The sequence below is a fragment of the Lates calcarifer genome, linkage group LG11, assembly GCF_001640805.2.
Source record: "Lates calcarifer isolate ASB-BC8 linkage group LG11, TLL_Latcal_v3, whole genome shotgun sequence".
In the NCBI taxonomy this organism is placed as follows: Eukaryota; Metazoa; Chordata; class Actinopteri; family Centropomidae; genus Lates; species Lates calcarifer.
This window is the reverse complement of record NC_066843.1, coordinates 3,351,975-3,373,487: the sequence shown is the minus strand read 5'-3', so window position 1 is coordinate 3,373,487 and position 21,513 is coordinate 3,351,975. Positions and strand designations below refer to the sequence as shown.

General features: G+C 42.9%; 2 protein-coding genes and 1 long non-coding RNA gene across 9 annotated transcripts; 2 read left to right on the top strand and 1 right to left on the bottom strand.

Annotated features, from left to right (window-relative positions):
- Window positions 1–379: 379 nt before the first annotated feature.
- Window positions 380–1,789, bottom strand: LOC108880581 (cytochrome c oxidase subunit 6A, mitochondrial). The gene is made up of 4 exons (XM_018672155.2): window positions 1,622–1,789; window positions 1,136–1,211; window positions 707–849; window positions 380–622 (listed from the first exon to the last, which is right to left on the bottom strand). The coding sequence occupies exons 2-4, from the start codon at window positions 1,209–1,211 to the stop codon at window positions 533–535; spliced, it is 309 nt and encodes a 102-aa protein (XP_018527671.1). The 5' UTR covers window positions 1,622–1,789; the 3' UTR covers window positions 380–532.
- On the top strand, window positions 1,121–5,881 carry LOC108880583 (uncharacterized). 2 transcript variants are annotated; one of them, XR_001960512.2, is made up of 3 exons: window positions 1,121–1,266; window positions 2,885–3,099; window positions 4,897–5,881. It is a non-coding gene; the product is annotated as an uncharacterized LOC108880583 (long non-coding RNA). The 2 variants fall into 2 exon arrangements; XR_001960511.2 differs by lacking the exon at window positions 4,897–5,881 and adding an exon at window positions 3,468–4,890.
- Window positions 5,882–6,096: 215 nt separating this feature from the next.
- On the top strand, window positions 6,097–21,360 carry LOC108880577 (uncharacterized). Of its 6 annotated transcripts, XM_051074020.1 has the most exons (27): window positions 6,097–6,238; window positions 7,409–7,467; window positions 8,460–8,538; window positions 9,686–9,733; window positions 9,975–10,001; window positions 10,117–10,176; window positions 10,269–10,301; window positions 10,394–10,468; window positions 10,578–10,661; window positions 11,334–11,363; window positions 11,650–11,694; window positions 11,947–11,997; window positions 15,984–16,046; window positions 16,139–16,186; window positions 16,305–16,361; window positions 17,126–17,179; window positions 17,430–17,459; window positions 17,585–17,620; window positions 17,729–17,794; window positions 18,102–18,146; window positions 18,534–18,575; window positions 18,771–18,827; window positions 19,536–19,610; window positions 19,843–19,875; window positions 20,260–20,298; window positions 20,781–20,837; window positions 21,016–21,360. In XM_051074020.1, the coding sequence occupies exons 3-27, from the start codon at window positions 8,472–8,474 to the stop codon at window positions 21,018–21,020; spliced, it is 1,227 nt and encodes a 408-aa protein (XP_050929977.1). In that variant the 5' UTR covers window positions 6,097–6,238; window positions 7,409–7,467; window positions 8,460–8,471; the 3' UTR covers window positions 21,021–21,360. The 6 variants fall into 6 exon arrangements, with proteins under 6 accessions (XP_050929977.1, XP_050929976.1, XP_050929975.1 ...); XM_051074019.1 differs by lacking the exon at window positions 7,409–7,467; XM_051074018.1 differs by lacking the exons at window positions 6,097–6,238; window positions 7,409–7,467 and having other exon boundaries at window positions 8,045–8,538.
- The last annotated feature ends 153 nt before the right edge of the window (window positions 21,361–21,513 follow it).

Genomic DNA, 21,513 nt, shown 5'->3' with positions numbered 1-21,513 from the left:
CCTTCAGTGCAGAACTTTTGTCTGTCCCTTCTGGCAGTGAGAGTAATTACACAAACACTATTGATGCTTATATATGACGTGTTTGTTCCCTCCATCAATCACTTTCTGTTTGAGTGCAGAGTTTGTTTTTTTATCTGAGAAACGTGTTTGTTGACAATGAGAAAAATGCAGATCATCACCAGCCTCATGCTTTAAAGCCCTTACATGCAGCAAGTGAACATTTTTGACTTTGCAAACCCCCGCTGATAGTTTCCAAGCGACAGCAGTGTTTTCTAATGCAACACTTGAAATGGTGGAACATGGTCTAGATAATGAGATCTATCTGATACAAGGCTTGAGTGTTGATTAAATTGAGCAAAAAGAAAACTGAAGAGACTCATTATATCACAGAATAAAGTGGTTTTATTGCTCTCTGGGTGCACCGCGTGATGGCGGTACAGCTTGGCCCCCTGGTCTGTATAATTAAGCCAAGTACACAGCAGACTGGTGTTTTTTCAAGCATGCAGCAGGACACAGCTGAGAAATGAGACTCTCAGTGATCAACCTTCTCGTAGCCATCGGGCAGCGGATTGGTGTGAGGGTTGTGGAACAGAGTGTGGTTTCCATCGCCCCAGGGAAATTTCTGGAGGGAGAAAATGCACATACATTCACCCCAGATCATTTCTTTATTTTTGGAGTAAAGGGGTGCAGGCGAGCTGAGACTCACCTTGGTGCGGAGACGCAGGTGGGAATATGGCACAAACTCTGGCTGTTCGTGCGAATGGGCCTTGCCCTTCATGTAAGCGTTGAGCCAGCAGACACCAACACCAGGCAAAGCCACCGTGAAGCTCAGTATCTTCCAGGTCCTTGCTGTGGAAAACACAACCAGTGAAGGTACATGGCTGGTGCACTAAATAGAGCCTGGGAATCTATTGCAAAAAAACAAATTACAGTGGCTGTTTGTCTACAGAGCCCCTATCAGTAATAAAACATTTCCTCATTGTTTGCCAGAGTGTGACTGTGCAGGCTGGCTGCCAGCTCTGCAGACCTTTCAGTTAATAAAAACACCCGAGCTACAGTATGCAGGCTTCAAATCTGGAGGCTTTGATACGTTTCAGTTGTGTTTGGTTGAGAGGGTCAGGGAAGACACACTGACCTTTTCCCTCATGGCTTGCGTGTGACGCAGCAGCCAACACTCGACGAGCGGCCAGGGCAACTGGAGACAGCGACATCTGCAGAGGACGAGAGGGAGGAGAAAGAAAGTCTGATAAACACGAGCACTTTGAGGTATAAATACACTAAGAACTACTGTATACCACACCTGAGTACACATACAAACATGTTGAATGTGATAAGATAGTGATCACCACACTTTATTATGTTAAAAAAGGTGAAAGTATAATGGCTCCAGTTTATGCTTACGTGTTTTCATGGTATTTTCATATAAAAAGAGCCTTATAATCATTTAAAACAGCAGATCAGTGCTGAAAATACTGAAATATTAGCTGAAGAGAACATTTATGCACTAATCCCACAATATCTATATCTAAGGTTGAGGCCTGGCCCACTAATGCTGCTGTATATAAAGAGTGGTGGTAGCAATCCTGTTGCTAAAATACAAGAGAATCAGGTGAAGACTTACTGTCCTGCAGGCAGGCAATACTCAGTATCTTTTATTATCTTCTTATTTTCGGCCGAAACGTCTTTCTTCTTGTTGTCCTTCAGTCTGTCCTGAACTGAACTCAGTCTGCCAAACTCCTCCCCATTTCAATCTGTCACTACGCCAAGAAACATAGTTTATATTTGGGCAAGTGCAAAGGCGGGCTGATGTGTGACGAAGAGGAAGGGGAAAGGGGAGGAGGTGTGTTGGTGCTGTGGACATTGAGCCTGCATAACAAAGATTAAAGAAAGGCTGATTAATGCTCATTAATGGCCCACATTAATGGAGAGGGCCTTTCAGGTTTCTTTGACTCATTTTGTTGGAGAGCAGCAGTGACAGACAGTCAGTCCTCACAGTTCACTGAAAACACCTGTCGCTCAGCTGTGGTTCACATGCACAATAACATCGTTTTTTATGTAAACATTTTTTAATTCATAAGTCAGCGATAGCTGCAGCTTCCTGCTGGTCTGTCCTGCCTCTAGATTTCATTAACACTGATACTCTGAAGTGAACTATTTTAGCCTCTGAGGCCCCCATGTGTAAGGTGATTCCTGCAGGATCGAGACCTTGATAACTTCTATAAATCATGAATATAAGTTATGATGCAGGTCTGTAGGCTTTCTGAAGACTGTGGCTGTCACATGTAGCAGGATACACTCTTACTTTATAGTTAGAAATGTCTTTATATGTTAGTGCAGCTGTTTTAATGGGAAAACTTTCTTCTTGAAATAAGTTGGTTTGTTACAGAAGAACGAAATGAGTGATCCTGATGTAATAATTTATTTTACTGAGAAAGTTCAGGGGGAACAGGAACATACAAAATCAATCATATTAATGAAATGAATATCATGAAAAAAAAGGAAGAAGTCATTTTATTTTAATACAAACTATCCACCAGATGGAGTAGTGCTGCTATGAGTAAAGTCTTTAAACGCTCCTTAAGACTCCTGTCCTGTGGTAATTTGGGTTCTGCCTCCTGGGAGTTCAGAACTGCTGAGGTGACCCTGTTAAAGTTTTTAAAAGTTGTGTCATACATTTTCTTTTTGGCTGATTTACCTGCACAGAGCCTGGATGTTGAGTAGTATTAACTTTGACAGAGCAGAACGTTTCTTTAAAAGGTCAGAGAATATCATTTTCAGCCTTTATAGTGTTTGTGAAAGTAGATTATCATAGAAATATCTTCACAGGAAGCAGTGTCTTGACTGTGTCCTGTTAGTAATGCCTTTGTCGTCTCTGTCTGGGCAGTTTCGGGCTGCAGTGCAAACAGCATCCAGAGCCAGCAGTGATGTCAGCTGCTCATGCAAGCAGCCAGTCTGAACGTCTAGCTCTTGTGTTATTGTGGGCAGATGTTAAACACCATCTCACTTTGAGGGCCTCGTGCACAGACACGCACTGGCAGATGGACACGCAGAGGTGCAGCGTGCATGTGCTGCAGGTGTTCTGCTGGAGCTGCTGAGGAGGTAAGAATGAGTTAAACAGATCTCGTCACCTGCACCAACAGTTCAACTCTTTGACTGATTAAAAAAGTTTGAAGTTCATAATTGAAACTTGCAAGTCACCTCTGTCTGGACATCGGTCTTTGTGCAAAGAAGAAGCTCGGCAGGTCGCCATTTTGACAGTGATGATCAACTTTACTGTGGACCATCTTCTCAGACGGTGCTGACTCTATTACCTAAAATAGAAATACCACAAAAGTTATTAAACTTTGCACAAAAAGTACGGTAATATTTGTTGTGTCCTCCCTATAATTGTGCCCACAAGTACAATCCAAAATGACAAGGTGTTGTTTTCCTTTATTTTTCATGACATCCACCCCAACCCACTGCAGTGTCCACCGCTTCCTCCTGAGCTGAGAGTCTCTCCAGTAGTAAACACAGCAGTTCTTGTTGCCAGGACGATGGGCGGCCACATACAGACTGACTCAACAGGTCTCTACCTGAACCTCTGCATCAGGTTCAGGTAGAGACCTCCATCAGTGGGTGTGTGGAGTTTATACATACAGCTGGAGGAAACACTGTAGACTCGACACAGCAAAGTGCACAGGACAGACACATAATCATAAAGTAAATACACATTTATATTTTTCACAAGTGTTATGGTTTTGCTTTTCCTGACTCTGTCCTGATGTAGTCAGTTTAACACCACTTATACATATTTTAAGTTCACAGAATAAGGGGTTTAGTTCAGATGGGTTTACCCTCCACAACATCCCTTAACACCCACACAAGCCTGTCTGTATATACATGATGCCAAGAGAAAGACAACTGTGGATTGTGTGTGATGCAGTAAGTGTGTGTGATGTTGGACAGGGGTGAAAGCAGCCTGTGCCAGTTGTAACAGTCTGTCCTGTGTTTTCCCTCGTAAATCTGTGTGGCTCCCGCTTTTCTGGGCACTTACCGTATTCCTGTGTTCACTTCAGAGGAACTCACATCTAAACGCTTTATTGAACTTATACTTTTTTTTGGACAGAGACATCATGGCAGCCATTCTTCTGCTGGTAATGACTTTCAGGAGGTTTAAGGCAGTTTAGAACCAAAACTGAACCCAAAACATGGCTTCAAATCACTAGAAGGACACTGCTTTACTGTTTCATTCTCCTTAATTTTTTACAGGGTAAACTTGAGACATTAATGTGAGATGGACAATGTGTACAATCACTTAATGGAAGATTGTTGGAAAATTCCCAGTGTTGTGAAATGGAGGAGGAACAGGTTTTTTTTTGCTGTTAAGAAGTGGTAGAGGAGCTATCATAAAAATAATATCAATACAGTAACAAAGTAAGAAGAAAGAAAGAAAGTGACATACAAACATAAAGTAACACAGGAAGTGATCTATAGCCTTCACTTTAGACTCAGCAACAGTAAAAATAGTAAAACAGCCACAGCCACTCTGTAGTGACGCATTCTTACCAAGCCAGAGTGTAGTGTTATACAGCCAAAGCAAATTTGAAAAGCTGGCTTCACAGAAATGACACATTCCTATGGAAATCAATTTTTTAATAAGTTAAAACAAATGTCAGAAAGTCAGATACAGGCTATAACTCAGTCTTGGTCAAATATTCTGTGTCTCTACCAGCAACACCAGCTGCTGATGACAGAATAAATCTGGCCTCCACAACCTGAAAGTCCTGTTTTCCTCTCAGACTCATTCACTTATTTTATTTGAACTTAATCTTAAGTCGTATCAGACGTCTAACACTGCTGCCTGATGCAATACAACACAGAAGAACGTCTTCTAATGCTTCTAATCTGATGCAGGGAATAACAATGTGTTGGTGTCAAACTTGGACTGACTTCTGTCTGCGACCTCAGCTGTGAGCAAACTGTGAGGAGTCAGAATCCACCATCAATATTATCTCAGTTGGACTGAGACAGCAGGGGACGTGGAGCGATGTGATGGCTGATACTCTACAGTGGAAACTTCCATACACTGTGCATGGCATCGTCTGGTCCTGTGCATACAGCGAGGGAGGGAGGGAAGACGGTTCAGTGTCTGTTATCTGCAGCGTGGATGCTGTGGACTCACGCCACAACTGACTTGATTAATAAGTGGAGGTCAGTTTAAAGCCAGGCCTGAGGGCAGGGTGATCTAACGACATCAGCTCACTGTCGTAATGTCTCAGTAAACTGGGACGCTGTGTGATAATTTATCTTTCTGTCCAGAGTTAAAGGATAAGTTTGAGGCTATTCTGTTTTGTAGAAACTATTTCTTTTTATCTGTAAACAGGCCTAACTGTTGCCTCTGTGCCTGACCTCTGGGAGTAGATGCTGTACATCACTAAAATGAACCCTGACAGGCCTTTTTTTCTCGCCTCACGTTTGGTCGACCAGCTGGTTTGCTTCACTCTCTCCTTCCACTTTCAGACTCTTTCTCCTGACTTCAGTCTTCCACCTAATGACACTCTTGGCTCCTTCTGAACAAGTTAAATTCTGGCTAAATAAACTTCCTGATTGAGTAAATTTGGCACGTGTAATATCTTTAAAACCAAAATGTACTGAGTCTGACCTAACCTGCTCAGCCAGACGCAGGTTCGGCTGAAACACCTGCAGGAAGATTTGTTCCAGCTCGATCGCTCTGTAGGTCTTTGTGTTCTTCCCCCCAATTTGGATACGCTACATGGACCTGAACACTAACATTAGACCCCTGGAGGTGGCCCACAGTGTCTTACAAGTTGGACGAAGAAGAGCATGAAACCTCCAAGAAACACTGCAGCTCCAGTCCCCGGGAGGAGAGCAAAAAATGAGCAGAGAACTAAAGTCTAAGGAGGGTGAAAATGATCATTTTACCAGCGTGAACGTGTTTATTTCACCAGGGCAAAGCTGTTGTTGTAATTGGGAGATTCAGTTGAACATTTATATATATATTATATATATATATATATTTGTATTTACACCTCCGACCACCGGGTGGAGCGTCTTTATTTTGAGGAGATTCATCAGTGTAATTAGGGAAGTGAAGGTAACTAGGTTCAGGTGTTGCTCCTGCTGCACACTCTCTGTCTGTGTTTGTGCTCATACTTGTGGTTTCACTCCATCTGTGGAACATTTTGGTTTATTTTAAGAGAAAATGGAGGAATGGAGCATACTGCAGCAGCAACTGGTGAGCTGTGTCGACCTGTATATTAAATTATTTTATTGTAAGACCAGATGAGAGTTAACCTCACAGAGGAGCAGCCCCACACTGACTTTTTAAATGTAGTAAATCGTCATCACAGACCAAAAATGATCCACCTGTCCCCAGTATTCCAACATTAAGCTTCATGCTGATACTTCTGCACACACTGGGCCTTTACTGACGCAGTTTGTGCCAGTATTTTTCATCAAAGACACATAAGGGCAGCACAGGAGGACACACAGAATGTAATCTGTATGTATATACTGGGGCACACAGTGTTTCTAATGTGAGAGACCACAGGGAAACTGCTGCCCAGATGTGCCTCCACAGACACTGCTCTCTCACACTGTCCGACCCCCCTCTGTCTTACCACGGACATCCATCAGCTCATCTTGAAAAACTGTCAAAAATCTCCTTATGGATCTGTATTTTTTTTATAAGGGACCCCTCAAACATGCAGACAGATAAATGTTTAGAGGTGAATCATGGGTGAGGGAGTCATGAGTCAGACGTGGGTTATGTTATTGTCTTATGTTCAGTACCACCAGGGAAGACGATGCGGTGGTCTGCACATGTGACTTCAGTTTTCCTCAGGTGGCATAAAAACAACGGACTTCTTTCAAAGTATAACCATCATATGTGGTTCTCCGCTCAGACGTTTGCATCGACATAAACTTAAACATTACATTAAGAACTGGCTGTTGACCAGGGGACCTCCCGCACTATACGATATGAAGACCCTGGAGCTCGTGTTGATACCACCATGGGCTAATGCTTCTGGTACACAGTCTCAGCAGACTGTAGTAACACACTGCGAGAGCCCAGTGACAGCCGACACCCTGCTGCTCTGTACAACATCATGGAAACTCCTTGAAAATGACGTTTTAATTGAGGTGGCAGCCTTGAGGTCTATTTCTGCAGCAGTACAGTCTGCGTGTGTGTGTGTGTGTGTTTCCACATTAAACATTTATTGTTGCATGTTTTTCACTAAATCACACAGTACCTGGCTGAGGTAGCACTCCCCCAACACACACGTAAAAACACAGAAACACAAAAATGATGTAATGTTTACTCTGCAGTTTCCACCAGGATATTTATGCTACTTAAACAGATTCTGTTTGTTTGAACTCATTCTTTTTCTCTTCTTGTTTTTAGAGAGGCGTAATGTTTAAACAGCAAAACACTGGTCTGTTGTTAAACACTTATTGACGCAGGTGAGTTCAACCCATCTGTCAAAACCTAATTAATCATACTGTAATTTCTCTGTCTTCCTTTTTCGTCTTGCACAAGCTTATTATTGGGCGAGGACGGTGTATTTGCATTACGAGTTAATTCGTGATAATTCATGTCTGAGTTTGTAAATGTGTCTGTATGTGTGAGTTTATGTTCAGGAAGTCATCTTGTGGTATAGAGACCTGCTGTTCCTGATGCTTGTCCATCCTGATGAGTGTGTAATCATTTGAAGATCTGGGGAAAGCATCCTAACATGCAGCACCACCAACCGGCCTGTTAGACCACAGGACCCACTGTGCTTGACCTTCACGCCACAAGGCTGCAGAACTGCGTTTGTCCATTTCACATGTCATTTCTCAAATCTTCATCTTCCTCATTAGTCTTTCATGTCAGCGTCTGGAGCACGCCACACTGCCTTTCACTAGTATGATAAATGAAACTGTTGAGTCATGAATCCTCGTCTCCTTGTGTGTTAACAGAGCAGCAAGAGGCATCGGGTGTTTGCCCCCCCCCCTCTCTGGCTCTTAGTCTGCTGAAGGGATTTTTGAGCCCAGTTGCTTCTTTGTGTTTGTCGTGTCCCCACTGAAACAATCATGAAAAGACTGTGATAAAATATACAATAAATTTCTGACCTGTTGTTTCAGATAAACCATCAGCTGAAAATGCAGCCTGGCTCTTACATATCTTATATTTTCTGTGTGCTACATGCCAAGATCAGAGATGATTAATAAGAGGATGTGTGTGTGTATTCTCAGCTAATGGAAATGGGCCGTTAGCTTTGCCCAATCAGACCAATGGTTGTGTGTTCAGAGGGCAGGACTGGTCAGTGGGAGTGTATTGGAGAGAAAACCGTATAAAAGACATGAGGGGCTGTTGTTCTTTTAATACCCATCCTCCTGTCTGTCTGTCAGTCCATCAGTCCGTCTCTGTGCTCTCTGCGCTGCTCAGTGTTTTTTTTTCTTCCTTGTACCAGGTCTCCTCCATCATGCTGGTTCGAGCTCTGCTCCAGACCTCGCTGGTTCTCTGGTTGGCTCAGCAAACTCTGCAAGGCGGTAAGAAAAACACAGGGTTACTGAAGCAAATCACAGTTTCTCCTCTTCTGTTTTTTTTTGTCAAATTTGAGGTTTGCAATATTTTAGTTCTTCACAGATTTGATTTTCAACACTTTGTCAGAAATACAAATGTATATTTTACTGTGCTAAAATCATCAGGTTTATATGATTTAACTGATGGAGACTTAATTCACCTTTGTGTGAGGAAATGAAATATATCTTTGATTAAAAACATACATAACCATTAGATTACAAAGACAACAGTGCTACTAATATGAGAAAGTACAGTCTAGCTAATGTTGCACAAACCTGTTTGCTTTTACATTTGTACGTAGCTATGGCTCTGTCATATTGTAACATATAGCAGAGGTATGACTTCATACAGTCAAAGCTCTGATGGATCAGTGTCTTCACTGACTCACTCTCACTCACCTGTTACATATCATGTCTGTGAGATCGAGGGGAGGAGAAAGGTCCTGGTCTATGTGTGTGTTGTGGGCTCCGACGTCAGTGATTCCGCCAAGTCACTGCGGTTTATACTATCTAATTTCTTTGAATCAAAAGATGCGATGAGAAGGTGACGGAGGCGAGCAAAATTTGACGACCGGTCGTGAGAAGAACTTACAGGCTCCACACAGTCGCTCTGACGTTCCTCATCCTCTGTTTCCATCAATGGATTTCTGTCTCTCCTGTTGCCCAATTAGGTCGCAGCGGTCATGAAACACTCTAGTGACATTTGCACTGCTCACAAGTTGGAAGTCATTCATGTGGTCATTTTATGGAGGTGATGGTTAAGGCCTGGAGTAAGTGTTAGTTATCACTTTAGATGGACATGTTGCTGGTGGATGATATATGATCAGTTAATCAATGAATGTAAGGTGAATGCAGAAGAGAAAATTCCCTATGAATATAAAAGACCAGTTTACACCTGTCTCTTTCTTTTTCTTTTCCTTCTAAATGTTCAGTTTTGCTTATTTGCTCGTTCACTTTGTATTTCACAGTAATTGTGCATCACCCACGCTTCATTATGTGCATTATTTTCATCATTTCCATGCAGTGAATGCAGGATTAGTGTATGTTTATTACACTGTACAGAAACCGCCTCCAACTTTAAAGGTACAATGTTGTTGTGTTTTCAATTTTTCAGGGGTTAAACCTCAGAGTGTGTCCTGGGGGAGAGTGCTGCCAGCCAGAGGTACGTCACACAGGTTTTAAAAGGTTTTCACTTCTTAAAGTATGTATATGTATATGGGGTTTAAGCACCTTGAAGACTGAGGAACTTTTTTGGATTATCTTAGAATGTTAGAAACTGTTTTTAACTGTGTGTTAATTGAAATAAAATTAAATTAAATGAGTAACCCCTGTATGGACAAATAAGAGAATAAAAACTTTCCTTAACTGTGAAATTTGCTTGTGTGTGTGTGTTTTGTCATCAGTTGTCGGTGTTGGAGTAAAGCCTGGAGGTCAGTGGTTTTCTTAGCAATAAAACTCAGTGGTTAACAAACTAACAGATATGTATCACTAGAAAATAATTCTGTATAAAAAAAACACTTTTGCTTAAACTGATTCTCTCTGCAGTCACAGGAGCCCTCGGAGCACTGGGGAGCCGGTACGGCAGCAAAGCGATGAAGACTGGAAGTATGTTTAACTTTGTTTACGCTGCATGGTCGTATATCACTTTCACTTCATGTCAGTCACATTTGTATTTTCTCTTTTTTTTTAAACGTTAGCCGGACGTTATCCTGGGGCTCAGCTTGGCGTTGGTAAGTTGTCCGGCATCAGTTGACCTGTAGGACTAACGGCAGAAACACAAACATATGAAGTAGAGCGGTATAACTGTATAATGTGTTCTTAGGAGGTTACAGATCTCTCGGATTAGGAGGTAGAGCAGGTCTGAGGCAAGGTGGATATGGAACCCAGGTACCCTATGGTACGTCTTTATAAACCCCTCACAGCTGACTTGCTTTTTATCATACTCCTTTGACCTCTGACCTCTTGTGGATTCCAAAGAAGCCCCTTCATTTATTTTGTGTTTGCAGGTGCCAGTCTGGGCACAGGAATGCCTCTGGGGACTGGACTTACAAATGGAGTGGGACTGGGCTTAGGTCACGGAGGGAAACGTGGTAAGACTGACATGTAAAAGAAGATGTCATCTACCCATTGAAACCTTATCCTCCTCATCCTCTTATATAAGAAATAAGTTCCTACATTAGCACACATGTACACATCTGCTTCTCTGTTGTTGGTCAGTTTGATAAAAGATGACGTGTTTCTGTGCATGAGTCAGAGTTAAGCAGCATCTGAATCACCATCTGATGACAGTTTGGGGGTTTTGTTTTCTGTTGCCAGGCAAATTTGATGAAACCACACACATGCAATCCTGATTTGCAGACTAAACTCTTGATTATTAATAATTATGGCCAAGGTTTCCAGGGCTATAAGAAACCTGGTGTGGTCTGTCACGAATGTGGGGTTGTTTTTAGTCTTGTTCACACCTAGTCGCAGAAACCTTGGCAGTCTGAGCTGGATGCATCTTTAGCAGAAAAGGCTGAGGTGAAACTTTTTTTATTTCTTCAATAAAAGGCGATGATTGACTGTATTTTCATGGACACTATATTACACTAAATTGTCAAAAAGTAAAGATATGTGCCGTTGTGTTGCTGTCTGGATGATCTGAGTAATATTTCAGAGGAAGGAGGCGGCAGCGATAAAGACAAATCTTCCATAAACAGTTGGGATCATCTGTAGAAATCTTTGTAAACAGAAATTAACTCTGTGTTTTTCTGGTTTCCCAGTCTACGGAACTGGCCTTGGCACTCTGCCTGGTGAGTAATTAACCAGTTTGTTCCATGACTCCCTCATGGTGAGAGTACACACAGCGAATTACACTCTGTAAACCCTCTGCCTGTTTGTTTGATAAATCTCAGCTAAGTGGCACTCAGTCATTGTCTGCGAACATGATATACGAGGCTGATTGCATCTCAGCAAATAAATTATGTGTCCTTGTAAAACAGAGAAAACCCTGAGGCTCTAGTGATGTAATCAGACAGCTTGTCTGATTTAAAGATGTGCTCCACGTCCTCTGAACTTGGCTCTTTGCTTTCTCACCAGGATACGGGAGTTTAGCTGGCACTGGCTATGCTGGAGCCCGACCAGGTGAGTGGTGAATCATGTCTTACCTCAGGAACCATTACTTCCCCCAATCAGTTATGGAGGATATTCTCTTATGTCCCGTAAGTCTTGCCATGAACTCTCCCTTACGCTGTCAGTCATGGATGAACATGAGGTTTATCACAGAGACTCTGACAATCAGATTGTTTATGATATCTTTCTTTGATGTAACTCTGTTCCACTGAGCTGGAGGCCTTTTATTGTATCAGTGACAGTGCCTTTATCCTCTGTTATCAGGAATTGGACTTGGGTATCCCACCGGACAGAGGGCTGAGGAACTCAAACCTGGTAAAACCTTCACCACAGCTGCTTGTGTTTGTGTGTCTGTAACCTCTGTGACAGTGACTGTCAGACTGCACATGTTGCATGTTGCATGAGTTCTGCAGCTCTTATTGTTGTGGGTTCAGTCTGAGAGTTTATCAGTGTTGATGTGTGTGGAGTGCTAAAGTTAAGCAAGCTAAACACAAACTAACAACTTGATGCATTTCACTCTATTAAGCTTGTAATCCATTTTTGCAGAACCTTACCTGGAATTTGCACATTTCTTTGATTCATTTGGACAGAAAAACAAATTATTCTCACACCTCATGTGTTTGTTTTATTATTTTTTTCATCTCTGACCTTACTCTGGTCACAGTTCTGGTTCTGGTTTGCAGTATTGGTTATAGCATTCATGCAGAGGAAGTCCATAGTTTCAAGAGCCGAGTGAAACTGTGCAGTGAAAGTTTTTCACTTTTAAAACTTCTGCTGTGAACTGTAGATTCATACCTCATCAGTGTTTTCCTAAACTCTGTCTGCCACACACTGATGCTCAGGTGGTGTGTTTGTCTTGTGCTGTAACACTGGTGTGGTTTACAGCATTTCAACAATTTGGGATGGCAACATTTTGCTGTCATGTAATGTTTTATGTGTTGATGTCATTGCACTGATGCAATGAGAAGTACTGTGTGTTCTTCCAAAGTGTGGCCTCAGTGTGTTGTCTCCTTGTTGTCTCAGTTCCTCATCATGGTGATGACTCTGTCCTCTTTAAACTCGGCTAATTTCAGACTATAATGGATTTCATCATGTCTCCATTTGGTCTTGAATTACCTCCATATGAGCGCTGATTACTCTGCGGATGATGTGTTGTATTGTATCGAATGCTCTAATACACACATCACTAATTTCAAAGTAGTCTTTGAATTGAAAAACAGGACTCTGGCCACTGCAGTGCACTGCCAACCCTCAAAGAAACACTGTTGTGTCTGAGCCACGAAGACGTCATGAATGCATGATATTTCTCTGCCAGGTGTGTCTGCAGCAGATTTGGGTGGACCTGAGCTGGCCAGTCTGGGCCAAGCTGTTCGAGATCTGAAGAGAGAAAAGAGCAGAGCACTTGGTGCCTTGTCTGGAAAAAGAGACAGAACTCTTGGACCTGAAACACCAGTTGGAAGAGGTAGTATTCTTGGTCCTACTGCGGCTGAACGACAGACAGGAGGAGAGGTCAGAGGTCTCGATCATGTAGTTCAGTCATCAAGTCTCGGATCTACAACATCCCTCCATACACAGAGTAGAAATCTTGGCCTGGCTGTTTCACAAGCACAAGGAGGAGAAAGTTATGAGCCTACGGTCCTGAAAGGAAAGAGCACCATGAGTCATGGAGCCACAGTGGCAGCTGGAGGGGGAAGACAGCAGCTGCCTCTTAAAAAAGACAACACCCGACATCTGAGCTCGGCGTCCTCTCAGGTACAGAGTGCCAGAGACTATGAGTCATCGATTCGACAAAATCAGCGAGCCCCAGACTGTGGATCCATTCGCGATTTGTCAGATGTGTTAGAAATCAGTCACGATGAGGTTTTGGGGTCAGAAACACAGAGGAGTCAGAGTGTAGTGGCCCAGCCTCACCTTGGTAAAGACAGCAGACATCTTGGACGCACAACTCCACAAACACAGGGAGAGCAAACCTATCCACTGCCTCTTCCACAAACTCGAGATGTCAGAGGAAACATATTCTCTCTTCCAAAGGGTCAGGGGAGCAGAAACTATTTATCTACCGTAGCAGACAGGCAGGGTGTCCGAGACCTCGGGCTTGTGACCAAAGATGCAAATGGGCTTAGAAGCCGTGGGACCGTTGCCGTGGAAAACCGTGGTCATGGTTCTCTAAATCTTCACGCACAAGCGAGGGGGAGCTACGGACCTGTGATCCCACGTGCAGGTGGAACGCAGAGTTTAGGCATCGCCTCAGTGGAAGGGCAGAAAGCTAAAGGTTTAACTGCTGATGGTCAGGAAGCAGCGCACCTTTATCATGCTGAACATGATGTCAAAGAGCCAAAAGCTCTTAGTATCCCAGGGCAGACTGACAGGAATAACCAGGCAACACGTAAGAGCACATCTCAGTTTCTTTTTTTAATTCATATTTGTCTTTTTCTCCATTTTTTCATGGTCCATTCTTTAGGTTTATTTTATAGTTATGTCCTTGTTTCCCCTTCTCCATTTTATTTTTCTATAATTTCCCACTGCTCCTTTATTTCCCTAAGATTGATTTAGTAATGTCATCTGTTTCAGCTGCTTGTATCCTCTGAAAACTAATGTCTAGACAAATCTGTTTTCAGATGAGCCTTCTGAACTGTTGGCCTTGTTTTTGTTCGTCTTGGGCACAAGTGTAAATGCAACCAAGAAGCACCAGAGGAATCTGATGCTGCCTGATTGTTGTGTGAAAGTGTAGTGAGCAAAACCTTTGTCTCACTTGTTGTCCGTCCATGCAAATTAGTTACCTAGAAATGTAAAACCTCTTCTTCATGTGGAGTTTTTGGCAGATGGCAGACAACTTTAGGCCCCTTACTGGCACCGTGTGGACGGGAGTGTGTCAAGGCTCAGACAGATTTTATGGATCTTATCTGACTGAGACACAGAAACCCTGAAATAAAGACATCTTGTGGGGGAATCTAATGGCTGTTTGTTTGTGAGACTGTGTTTTTCATCTTGTTGTGTACTGGTGCCTTCAGGTCTGTTTGCGTGTCTCTTTTTGTTTCGATAGTGCTGCTGTTGTGCCTCAGGCCTCTGTATGGATTATAGTGAGAGTCTGTGTGATCAGTGACTCCTAACAGTTACAGCAGCTTGTTGTCAGGTAACAATCATCGCTGTGGGCCTCAGGATGGAGCTGGAGGTAAACGAGTGCTTGTCTTAAATAAAGTTACCTCTAGGTCATGGGCCAGCAGCTGGAGCGACAGTTAACTGTGTTGTGCTGACAGTATCACAGGTCTGAGGCTAATAATACTGAATCAAAATACTTCTATGTGAAGCTCTGTGCAGCTTTTAGTCTCTTTTATCTGATTGTATCGTTGAGTCTTTGCTCTCACTTCATTTTCTCCTGCTCTAAAGCTGCTGGGAGACATAATGGGTTAGTTACCTCCACCAAGGTGTTTTCACTGCTGTTTGTTGATTGATTTGTTTGTTTGTTTACTGGTCAGCAAGGTTACACAAAAAGTACTGAACTGATTTGCATCAAACTTGGTGGAGGGACGGGGCGTCAGCCAGACAAAAACCCATTACGTGTTGGTCCAGGTCCAGTCAAAGGCACGGATCCAGGTCTCCTTAACATTGTAAGATCAAATTTAGGACTAATACTTTCCAATGCAGCGATTTGATGTATTTTAATCTTGGCTTGAGATCCTGTCTGATTCTAGATCAATAACACAGCTCCATGTGTGTATGTGTGTATAAACAGTCATAGAAGGTGACAAGCTCAAAGTCCCTGAGCCAAAAACAACGGTGCATTATTACCATTTGGTAATTTTGTCTGTGGAGGATTGCAGTGTTCACTGATCTAGCTTTCAGGACAAAGAGATTCAGATCAGAGTTAGACTTCGTCCAGTCTGTGTTAATGTTCTTGTGTTTCTAAGGAGCGGCCCAGACACTGCAGGACCTGCTCTGCTGTAAGCAGTCCAACAATATCTCTGTGTTTCATTGTGTGTCTGTCTGGTTCATGGAGTGTGTTTCAGGTTGTCACATTCTGTTATTCTGAAGGTCCAACATCTGGTGTTTTTAGGATTCGGTCCAGGAAAGTCACTGCCCACAGGAGAGGGTGTCGAAAACCATCGAAACCTGACGGAGATGTTGAAATTTGTTGTGTCTCTTTGTTCCACTTGTCAAACACTGGGTCACTGCATCTTGTGTGTGTGGAAAGCACTGAATGAAGACTGGTCTCAACAGTTTTCCCCGTTCCTTCTTATTTCAACCTGCTTGTGATATTTGGCGTTTCAGTAAAGCTGATCTTGTGCGGACTTTCTCCGCAGGTTATATTGGTGGAGCAGGAAACTATCTGGGAGCAAACCTGGGCCCTGGGGGCTATGGAGCAGGTAATGTTGGACAGCAGCCGTTTGTAGCAGATGGAGATGTTGATATATATTTACACTACCTGTGGTAAAGATTCCTCATGTGCTGTCCACAGGTTTGGGACAGGGAGCGTACCTGGGTGGTGCTGCTGGCAAACTTGGAGGTAAGCGCGTACATTTTCCCTCATTCTTCTTCTCTTTGTTGTGACTGAGGGATTTATGTGCTCATTTTTCCCTTTGCACCGTGTCCTAACTCCCCTGTCTTTGTAAAATAAATCTCAGCTGCTGCTGCGCTCGGACAGGGTGCGTATCCTCAGGGTGTTGCGGGGAAGTCAACTGGTGAGGATGAGGATGATTCTTTCATCTGTCTTTCTTCATCCTGTTCTCTCTCAGTCTTTTCTGCAAGTCTCGACTCTGAAAAGAGTCAGCATTTTGAGAAAAATGTTTATTTGCTCTCTTGCCGAGACTTAGATAAGAAGGTCGATACCACGTTTGGACTGAGCCAGGCTAGCTGTTCCTCCTGTCACCAGTCTCTGTGCTAAGCTAAGCTAACCAGCAGCTGGTTGTAACTCTGGTCCACAGAACAAACCATTCCTTTAAGGGCCTCCTCCACAGACCCTGCAACATTATGCAAATGCAGAAGCTTATCTGCAAATACAGACGTGAGAGAATCAGGATTTTTATCCACCTGATGACTGTGAGGGCACGCGGTCGACTGTGTGTCAGATACCAGGAAATCAGCTACTTTGCCTTGTAAACCAATCATTTGCTTGTTAGTTTTTCTAGAAACAAAAGCTCTGACTGAGTTTATCTTCACATTGCTGTAAAGGTCACACAAGAAGCTGCCTCAGTATTTCCCTTCCCCCTTTTTCTCGTGAATAATTGACAATGCTTGTAAAAAGCAGAACAACAAACAAAGGATTACTCATAGATCATTTCGGTCATCTCCAAAGTGTTTGCAGTAAATCTCTCTTTCTCCCTTTTTTTTTTTTTGCATGGAACTCATCATGTTATGCTTTGTATTTGTCCCAGACTAAATAGTGATATCTTTTGTCAAACAAATGCAAAAACACACACCATGACGTGAACGTTTGTTGTCACAGGCTACGGCGAGGGAGCGGCCGGATACCTGGGTGCTGGAGCAGGCAATGGCTACGGTAAGTGACGAGTTATCAGTGCGTGCAATGAGAAATACAGTCGAGTCGTGCAGAGTGCAGAACTCGAAGAACCAACACACAACCTTGAAGCGTGAATCGTCTGCCTGCAGTGACCGAGGATCATTCTAAATTCTCTTTGGTGTCAGAGGGAATTTGCATCAAAGCCGTCACTGACAGGAGTGATGGTTTTCAGTTAAGACAGGCTGATCCTTTGTGTTTAGTAGCTTTCTTTGTTCTGTTCTCTCTGTAGGTGGAGATGGTACAAGAGCTTTGTCTACAGGTATCGGACACGCATGCATTTCTTCTCTTTTTGGCGCTGGGCGTAGTCAGAACAGTACAGAGCAGTGAATTGAGACGATTTGCTTAGAAATTCAGTTTTTAAATGTAAGCTCCTCCTCTCAACAGGTTACGGGAACGGCTACAGCGATGGATATGGAGCCGGTGAGTGCTGTCAAAAAAACAAGGCGGGGGAGAAAGAGGAACTCTGTGTACTTAAAGAGTCAAAGGCTCACAGACATAATTAAAGTGCTAATTAGAACTATGTTTCAGGGCTTGGTTACCCTGCAGAGTTAGCTGATGGTGCTGAGGGCAAAGCAGGGAAAGGGAAGCATGAAGGTAACAGCTCTGAGCAGTTTTAACCCATAACAGGTGATGGCATTAACCCGTAGAAGCTTAACCTGCTACAGCTGAAGAAATAAGAGGCCATGAGGGGCAAAACAAAACACCTTCTCTGCTCAACACGTCCAGTGTGTGTCTTTTATCCACTGGGTGTAGCTATTGTCTCTTATTTGTAACAGCTGACCACTTCAATCTGGTGGTTCTCTGACTTCCTGCTCCTTTAGATGCTTTTCTCACAGTTTCTCACGGGTCTCCTGTGAAGTCACCGGTGTGTGACCTCCCTGTTTATATTTTATTCTTTCAGCCCTCAATACAGGAGGCTACGCTGGACAGGTCCAGGGGGCATTTGGTAAGAAATCTAAGGATGGACACTGCATGTTCCTCTGATTACCATACACTGTTAGAAATAAACCAACACATGAGAATACTAGAAGGTGCTGAGAGAGGCTGCACAGTTCAATTCACATAATTCTGATTAAACCAGTGGATAAAGATGACATGAACAAACAGTAGTGCTGTTCTCAGCGCACAAAGCTGCAGGATCCGTGATGTTTAGAGTAAGTTATGAGCTGATTATTAAAAAGCAGCACAGTTCCAATGAGAAGTGTATTTCAGCCAGATCTGTTACTGATGCATCAAACCAACAGACAAGCTGGAGGGAAAATAACCTCATAACCAAAGGCTTCTGTGTGAATATATTTTCCATGTCACTGAAGCCCCTCTTGTCTTCTCTCAGGAGCACTTGGTGCAGGACTGGAATCAACTGGTGGCAAATATGGTGAGCAGCGCTGACATGACTTCATCCGTCTGTCACACTATTAGTCAGGCTTCTGTTGAAGTGGCTTTCCATGCATGAGTCAGACTAGTGGCTAGCACAGAGCTGCTTGATAACCTGTGCAGTTGAAAGGGTGAAAAGAAAGAGGACAGATGAGTCAGTTTGGCCATCTGATTTTCTTTTTTCTTTTTTCTGCAGGAGGAGCTGCTAAGGTTCCTTACGGTAACGCTCCAGTGATTCCTACCGGACTGGAAGGTAGGAGCTGCAACTTCATCTGCAGCCATGAGAGTAGATTTTATTCCACCGTAAAGTCAGCTGTATCAAACAGCTAAACACACACAGACACCCGATGAAAACACATCACTGTGAGGATTTGAAAATACTTTATCTTGTGTCTTCTGAAAAAAATATGTATAAAAAATATATGTTGACTACTGTCCTACATCAGGCACTGGATCTAACTGTGAATAAAACAAGCACTGCATGTAAACCCAAATACACCAGCAGCAGCTCAGGGAGGAGAGGTCAGTGGACAGAGCAATCCACCAAGGTGGATCTGGCTTTTAAGGGGAATGGGAGATGGTATCCTGATTGGTTTATTGACTGTTAGGTTCAAAACGCACCCATGATTAACGAAGAGACTAAGTCCACTCTTTGAACCGTGCACTGGAACTGCAACTTTTTCTTTTGTTAAACTTGCAGAAAAGGATTTGAATACACCCTAAACACACTTACACTGCTAAAATAGAGCACAGTGTCTCTATTGGCCTGTGGTGAGGGTCTAAGTTTTTTTTTTTCCTACAGAGAAAGCCTCAACAGCAAATTTCAAAACTTTGCAATGTTCTCATTTTGTTAGACCACGTTCACTCATCCTGTTCGTTTACCACAAAGACACAGCTACCAGAACAGTTACTAATACTCATATTTCAGATGCAGATTTAACGGACACATTTCTCCCTCTAGGTGAGGGGGGGTACCCGTATGGTGCTCAGCATCTCAGCCTCAGTGCTGAAGGTGCCAAAACCTCCAACAAATACGGTGAGAATGACTGTGAGTTGAAAAGCGTGACAAACTGTGATGGAAAAAGTACTGTGGGGTGTTTGGTTTTCATCTCACCCTTCGACGTTGAAGCCCCATCAAACAGATAACAATAAAAACTGATCTGAGATATGCTGTGTGTAGTGTGTTTTATCTGTCTGTGCAATTATTCTGTCCTCTCACTGTTGCCTCCACTGAAGTCAAAGCATCTACATGTTCTGTGTTGTTTCAGGAGCTGGTGCAGGATACGGAGCCCAGCAAACAGGTGAATTTTCATGTACTGTCAGAGAAACACACTCTCTCACACACACTCACACCTCCTTTCACATAATACACCCAAACACCAACTGTATCTCTTTGTCATACCAGTACCTAACACTGAAATTCACAGAGGTTGTTCCTTGAACACGACAGAAATGAGTATTCGTAGTATCAGTATATCAGTATGCTGTGCACGTTTCTCATCAAGAATTTTTTATTGTCATTATGTGTTCACATAAACAAAATTTTGTTGGTAGCTTTGAAGGAGGCACAATACTTGAACGTTTCTCCAGCTACTCCTGAAGCCACCACATCAGAACATAAATATATTTTGTGTATTTGTCCTCTGTCCTGGTCTTAACAGTGTCTTTTCCATGTGTTTGTTAAGGTTATGGTGCACAGCTGGGAGCGACTCAGGATGCCCTGGGTAAGCAAGAACACCCCAGAATTTCTTATTCATGGTCAGCGGCCACTCATTCGACAGTTTCTGATGATCTATCATAGTGTTAGCACATTTTACTGTGCTACTTTACAGCTTTCATATCTGGTTATTTTGTGGTTTTGCATGTGTCTGTATACTGTTGTGCTTTCAGATATGCACAGTTTTCCTTGGTAAATCAAATGAAGCAAAACTATTTTTGGAAAGTGAACTCTGCTCTTACAATTATTCTCTTTACATGCTGCAAACATACACTTTTACTTAAACTGCTTGCACATAAAAAAAGTACCACTGCATGCATTATGGATTATTTTCTACTCAAGGGTATGGAGCCGGCATAGTGAGTCCTCAAATAAAAGCCCAAACCTTTTGTTGCAAGGTTTAAACAAGCTGTCAAACCTCTTCTTGTTACTGCTCCTGTTTCTTTCTGGGCACATTTATAACACTGACTTGGGTTGGTCCTTTCACAGGAGAGCAGGTTGGCAAATATGGTGGAGTGAACGGTGCCTTTGGAAATGGGTACAAAGGTGAGGATGAAGGAGGTTTTACATCTGGTGCATGAAGGTCCAGTTAATCATAAATCAGTAGTGTGTCTTGTGGTTTCACAGCTTTCACACCCATTTACAGTAGATGCAGGTTTATGTTGTGTCACTGACCGGTCCTTTCCTGATTCCGTGTCGTCTTTTCTCTCTCCTCTTTAACCAGGCTAACTCAAACGACCTGAAATCCTTCAAGTGGATCATTTCCATAATGTGTTCACTGTAATGTGTGCTTTTCTGTGTGTTTCACTTTATTTTTTCCTGGTGTGTTGTTTCTTCCTAACCCCCTTGTCTTTCTCTACAAGTGGACATTTGTTAGCCTCGTCTGTGTGTCTGTCCGTGTCGTTGGTTGAAAACCTGCAGTGCCCCACCTGTCTTATTCTGTCGAAGCTGAAAAATGGGTGGTGAACATAAACAGATGATAAGTGCTAGAGAATCGTGCCTATGTTTTAAAATGAATTTTTATATTTACTGTTTCAGTCCAATAAATTATATGTCAACTGATGCTGAATTGAAGCGTCTGAGTCTAAACATTTTGTTTACTTGAATGCATTGTTCTCTCATTGCGTCAGTGAAGCCTCATCCGCACACAGGAAGTTTTACCACTTCCTTTCTCATGTTTGGCAATTCTGCCTCAGACAAATAGAACACCAACACTCAAAAC

What these genes read in the sequence shown, in the direction of transcription:
- LOC108880577 (XM_051074016.1), top strand. Translation starts at nt 12,976, where the DNA reads ATGCATGATATTTCTCTGCCAGGTGTGTCTGCAGCAGATTTGGGTGGA. An exon ending in TGCTGCTGGCAAACTTGGAG is followed by an intron (nt 16,187 to 16,304) that starts GTAAGCGCGTAC and finishes AATAAATCTCAG; the next exon opens with CTGCTGCTGCGCTCGGACAG. An exon ending in GATTCCTACCGGACTGGAAG is followed by an intron (nt 18,828 to 19,535) that starts GTAGGAGCTGCA and finishes TTCTCCCTCTAG; the next exon opens with GTGAGGGGGGGTACCCGTAT.
- LOC108880581 (XM_018672155.2), bottom strand. Translation starts at nt 1,211, where the DNA reads ATGTCGCTGTCTCCAGTTGCCCTGGCCGCTCGTCGAGTGTTGGCTGCT. An exon ending in CGCAAGCCATGAGGGAAAAG is followed by an intron (nt 850 to 1,135) that starts GTCAGTGTGTCT and finishes TGTTTTCCACAG; the next exon opens with CAAGGACCTGGAAGATACTG. An exon ending in ACCTGCGTCTCCGCACCAAG is followed by an intron (nt 623 to 706) that starts GTGAGTCTCAGC and finishes TTCTCCCTCCAG; the next exon opens with AAATTTCCCTGGGGCGATGG.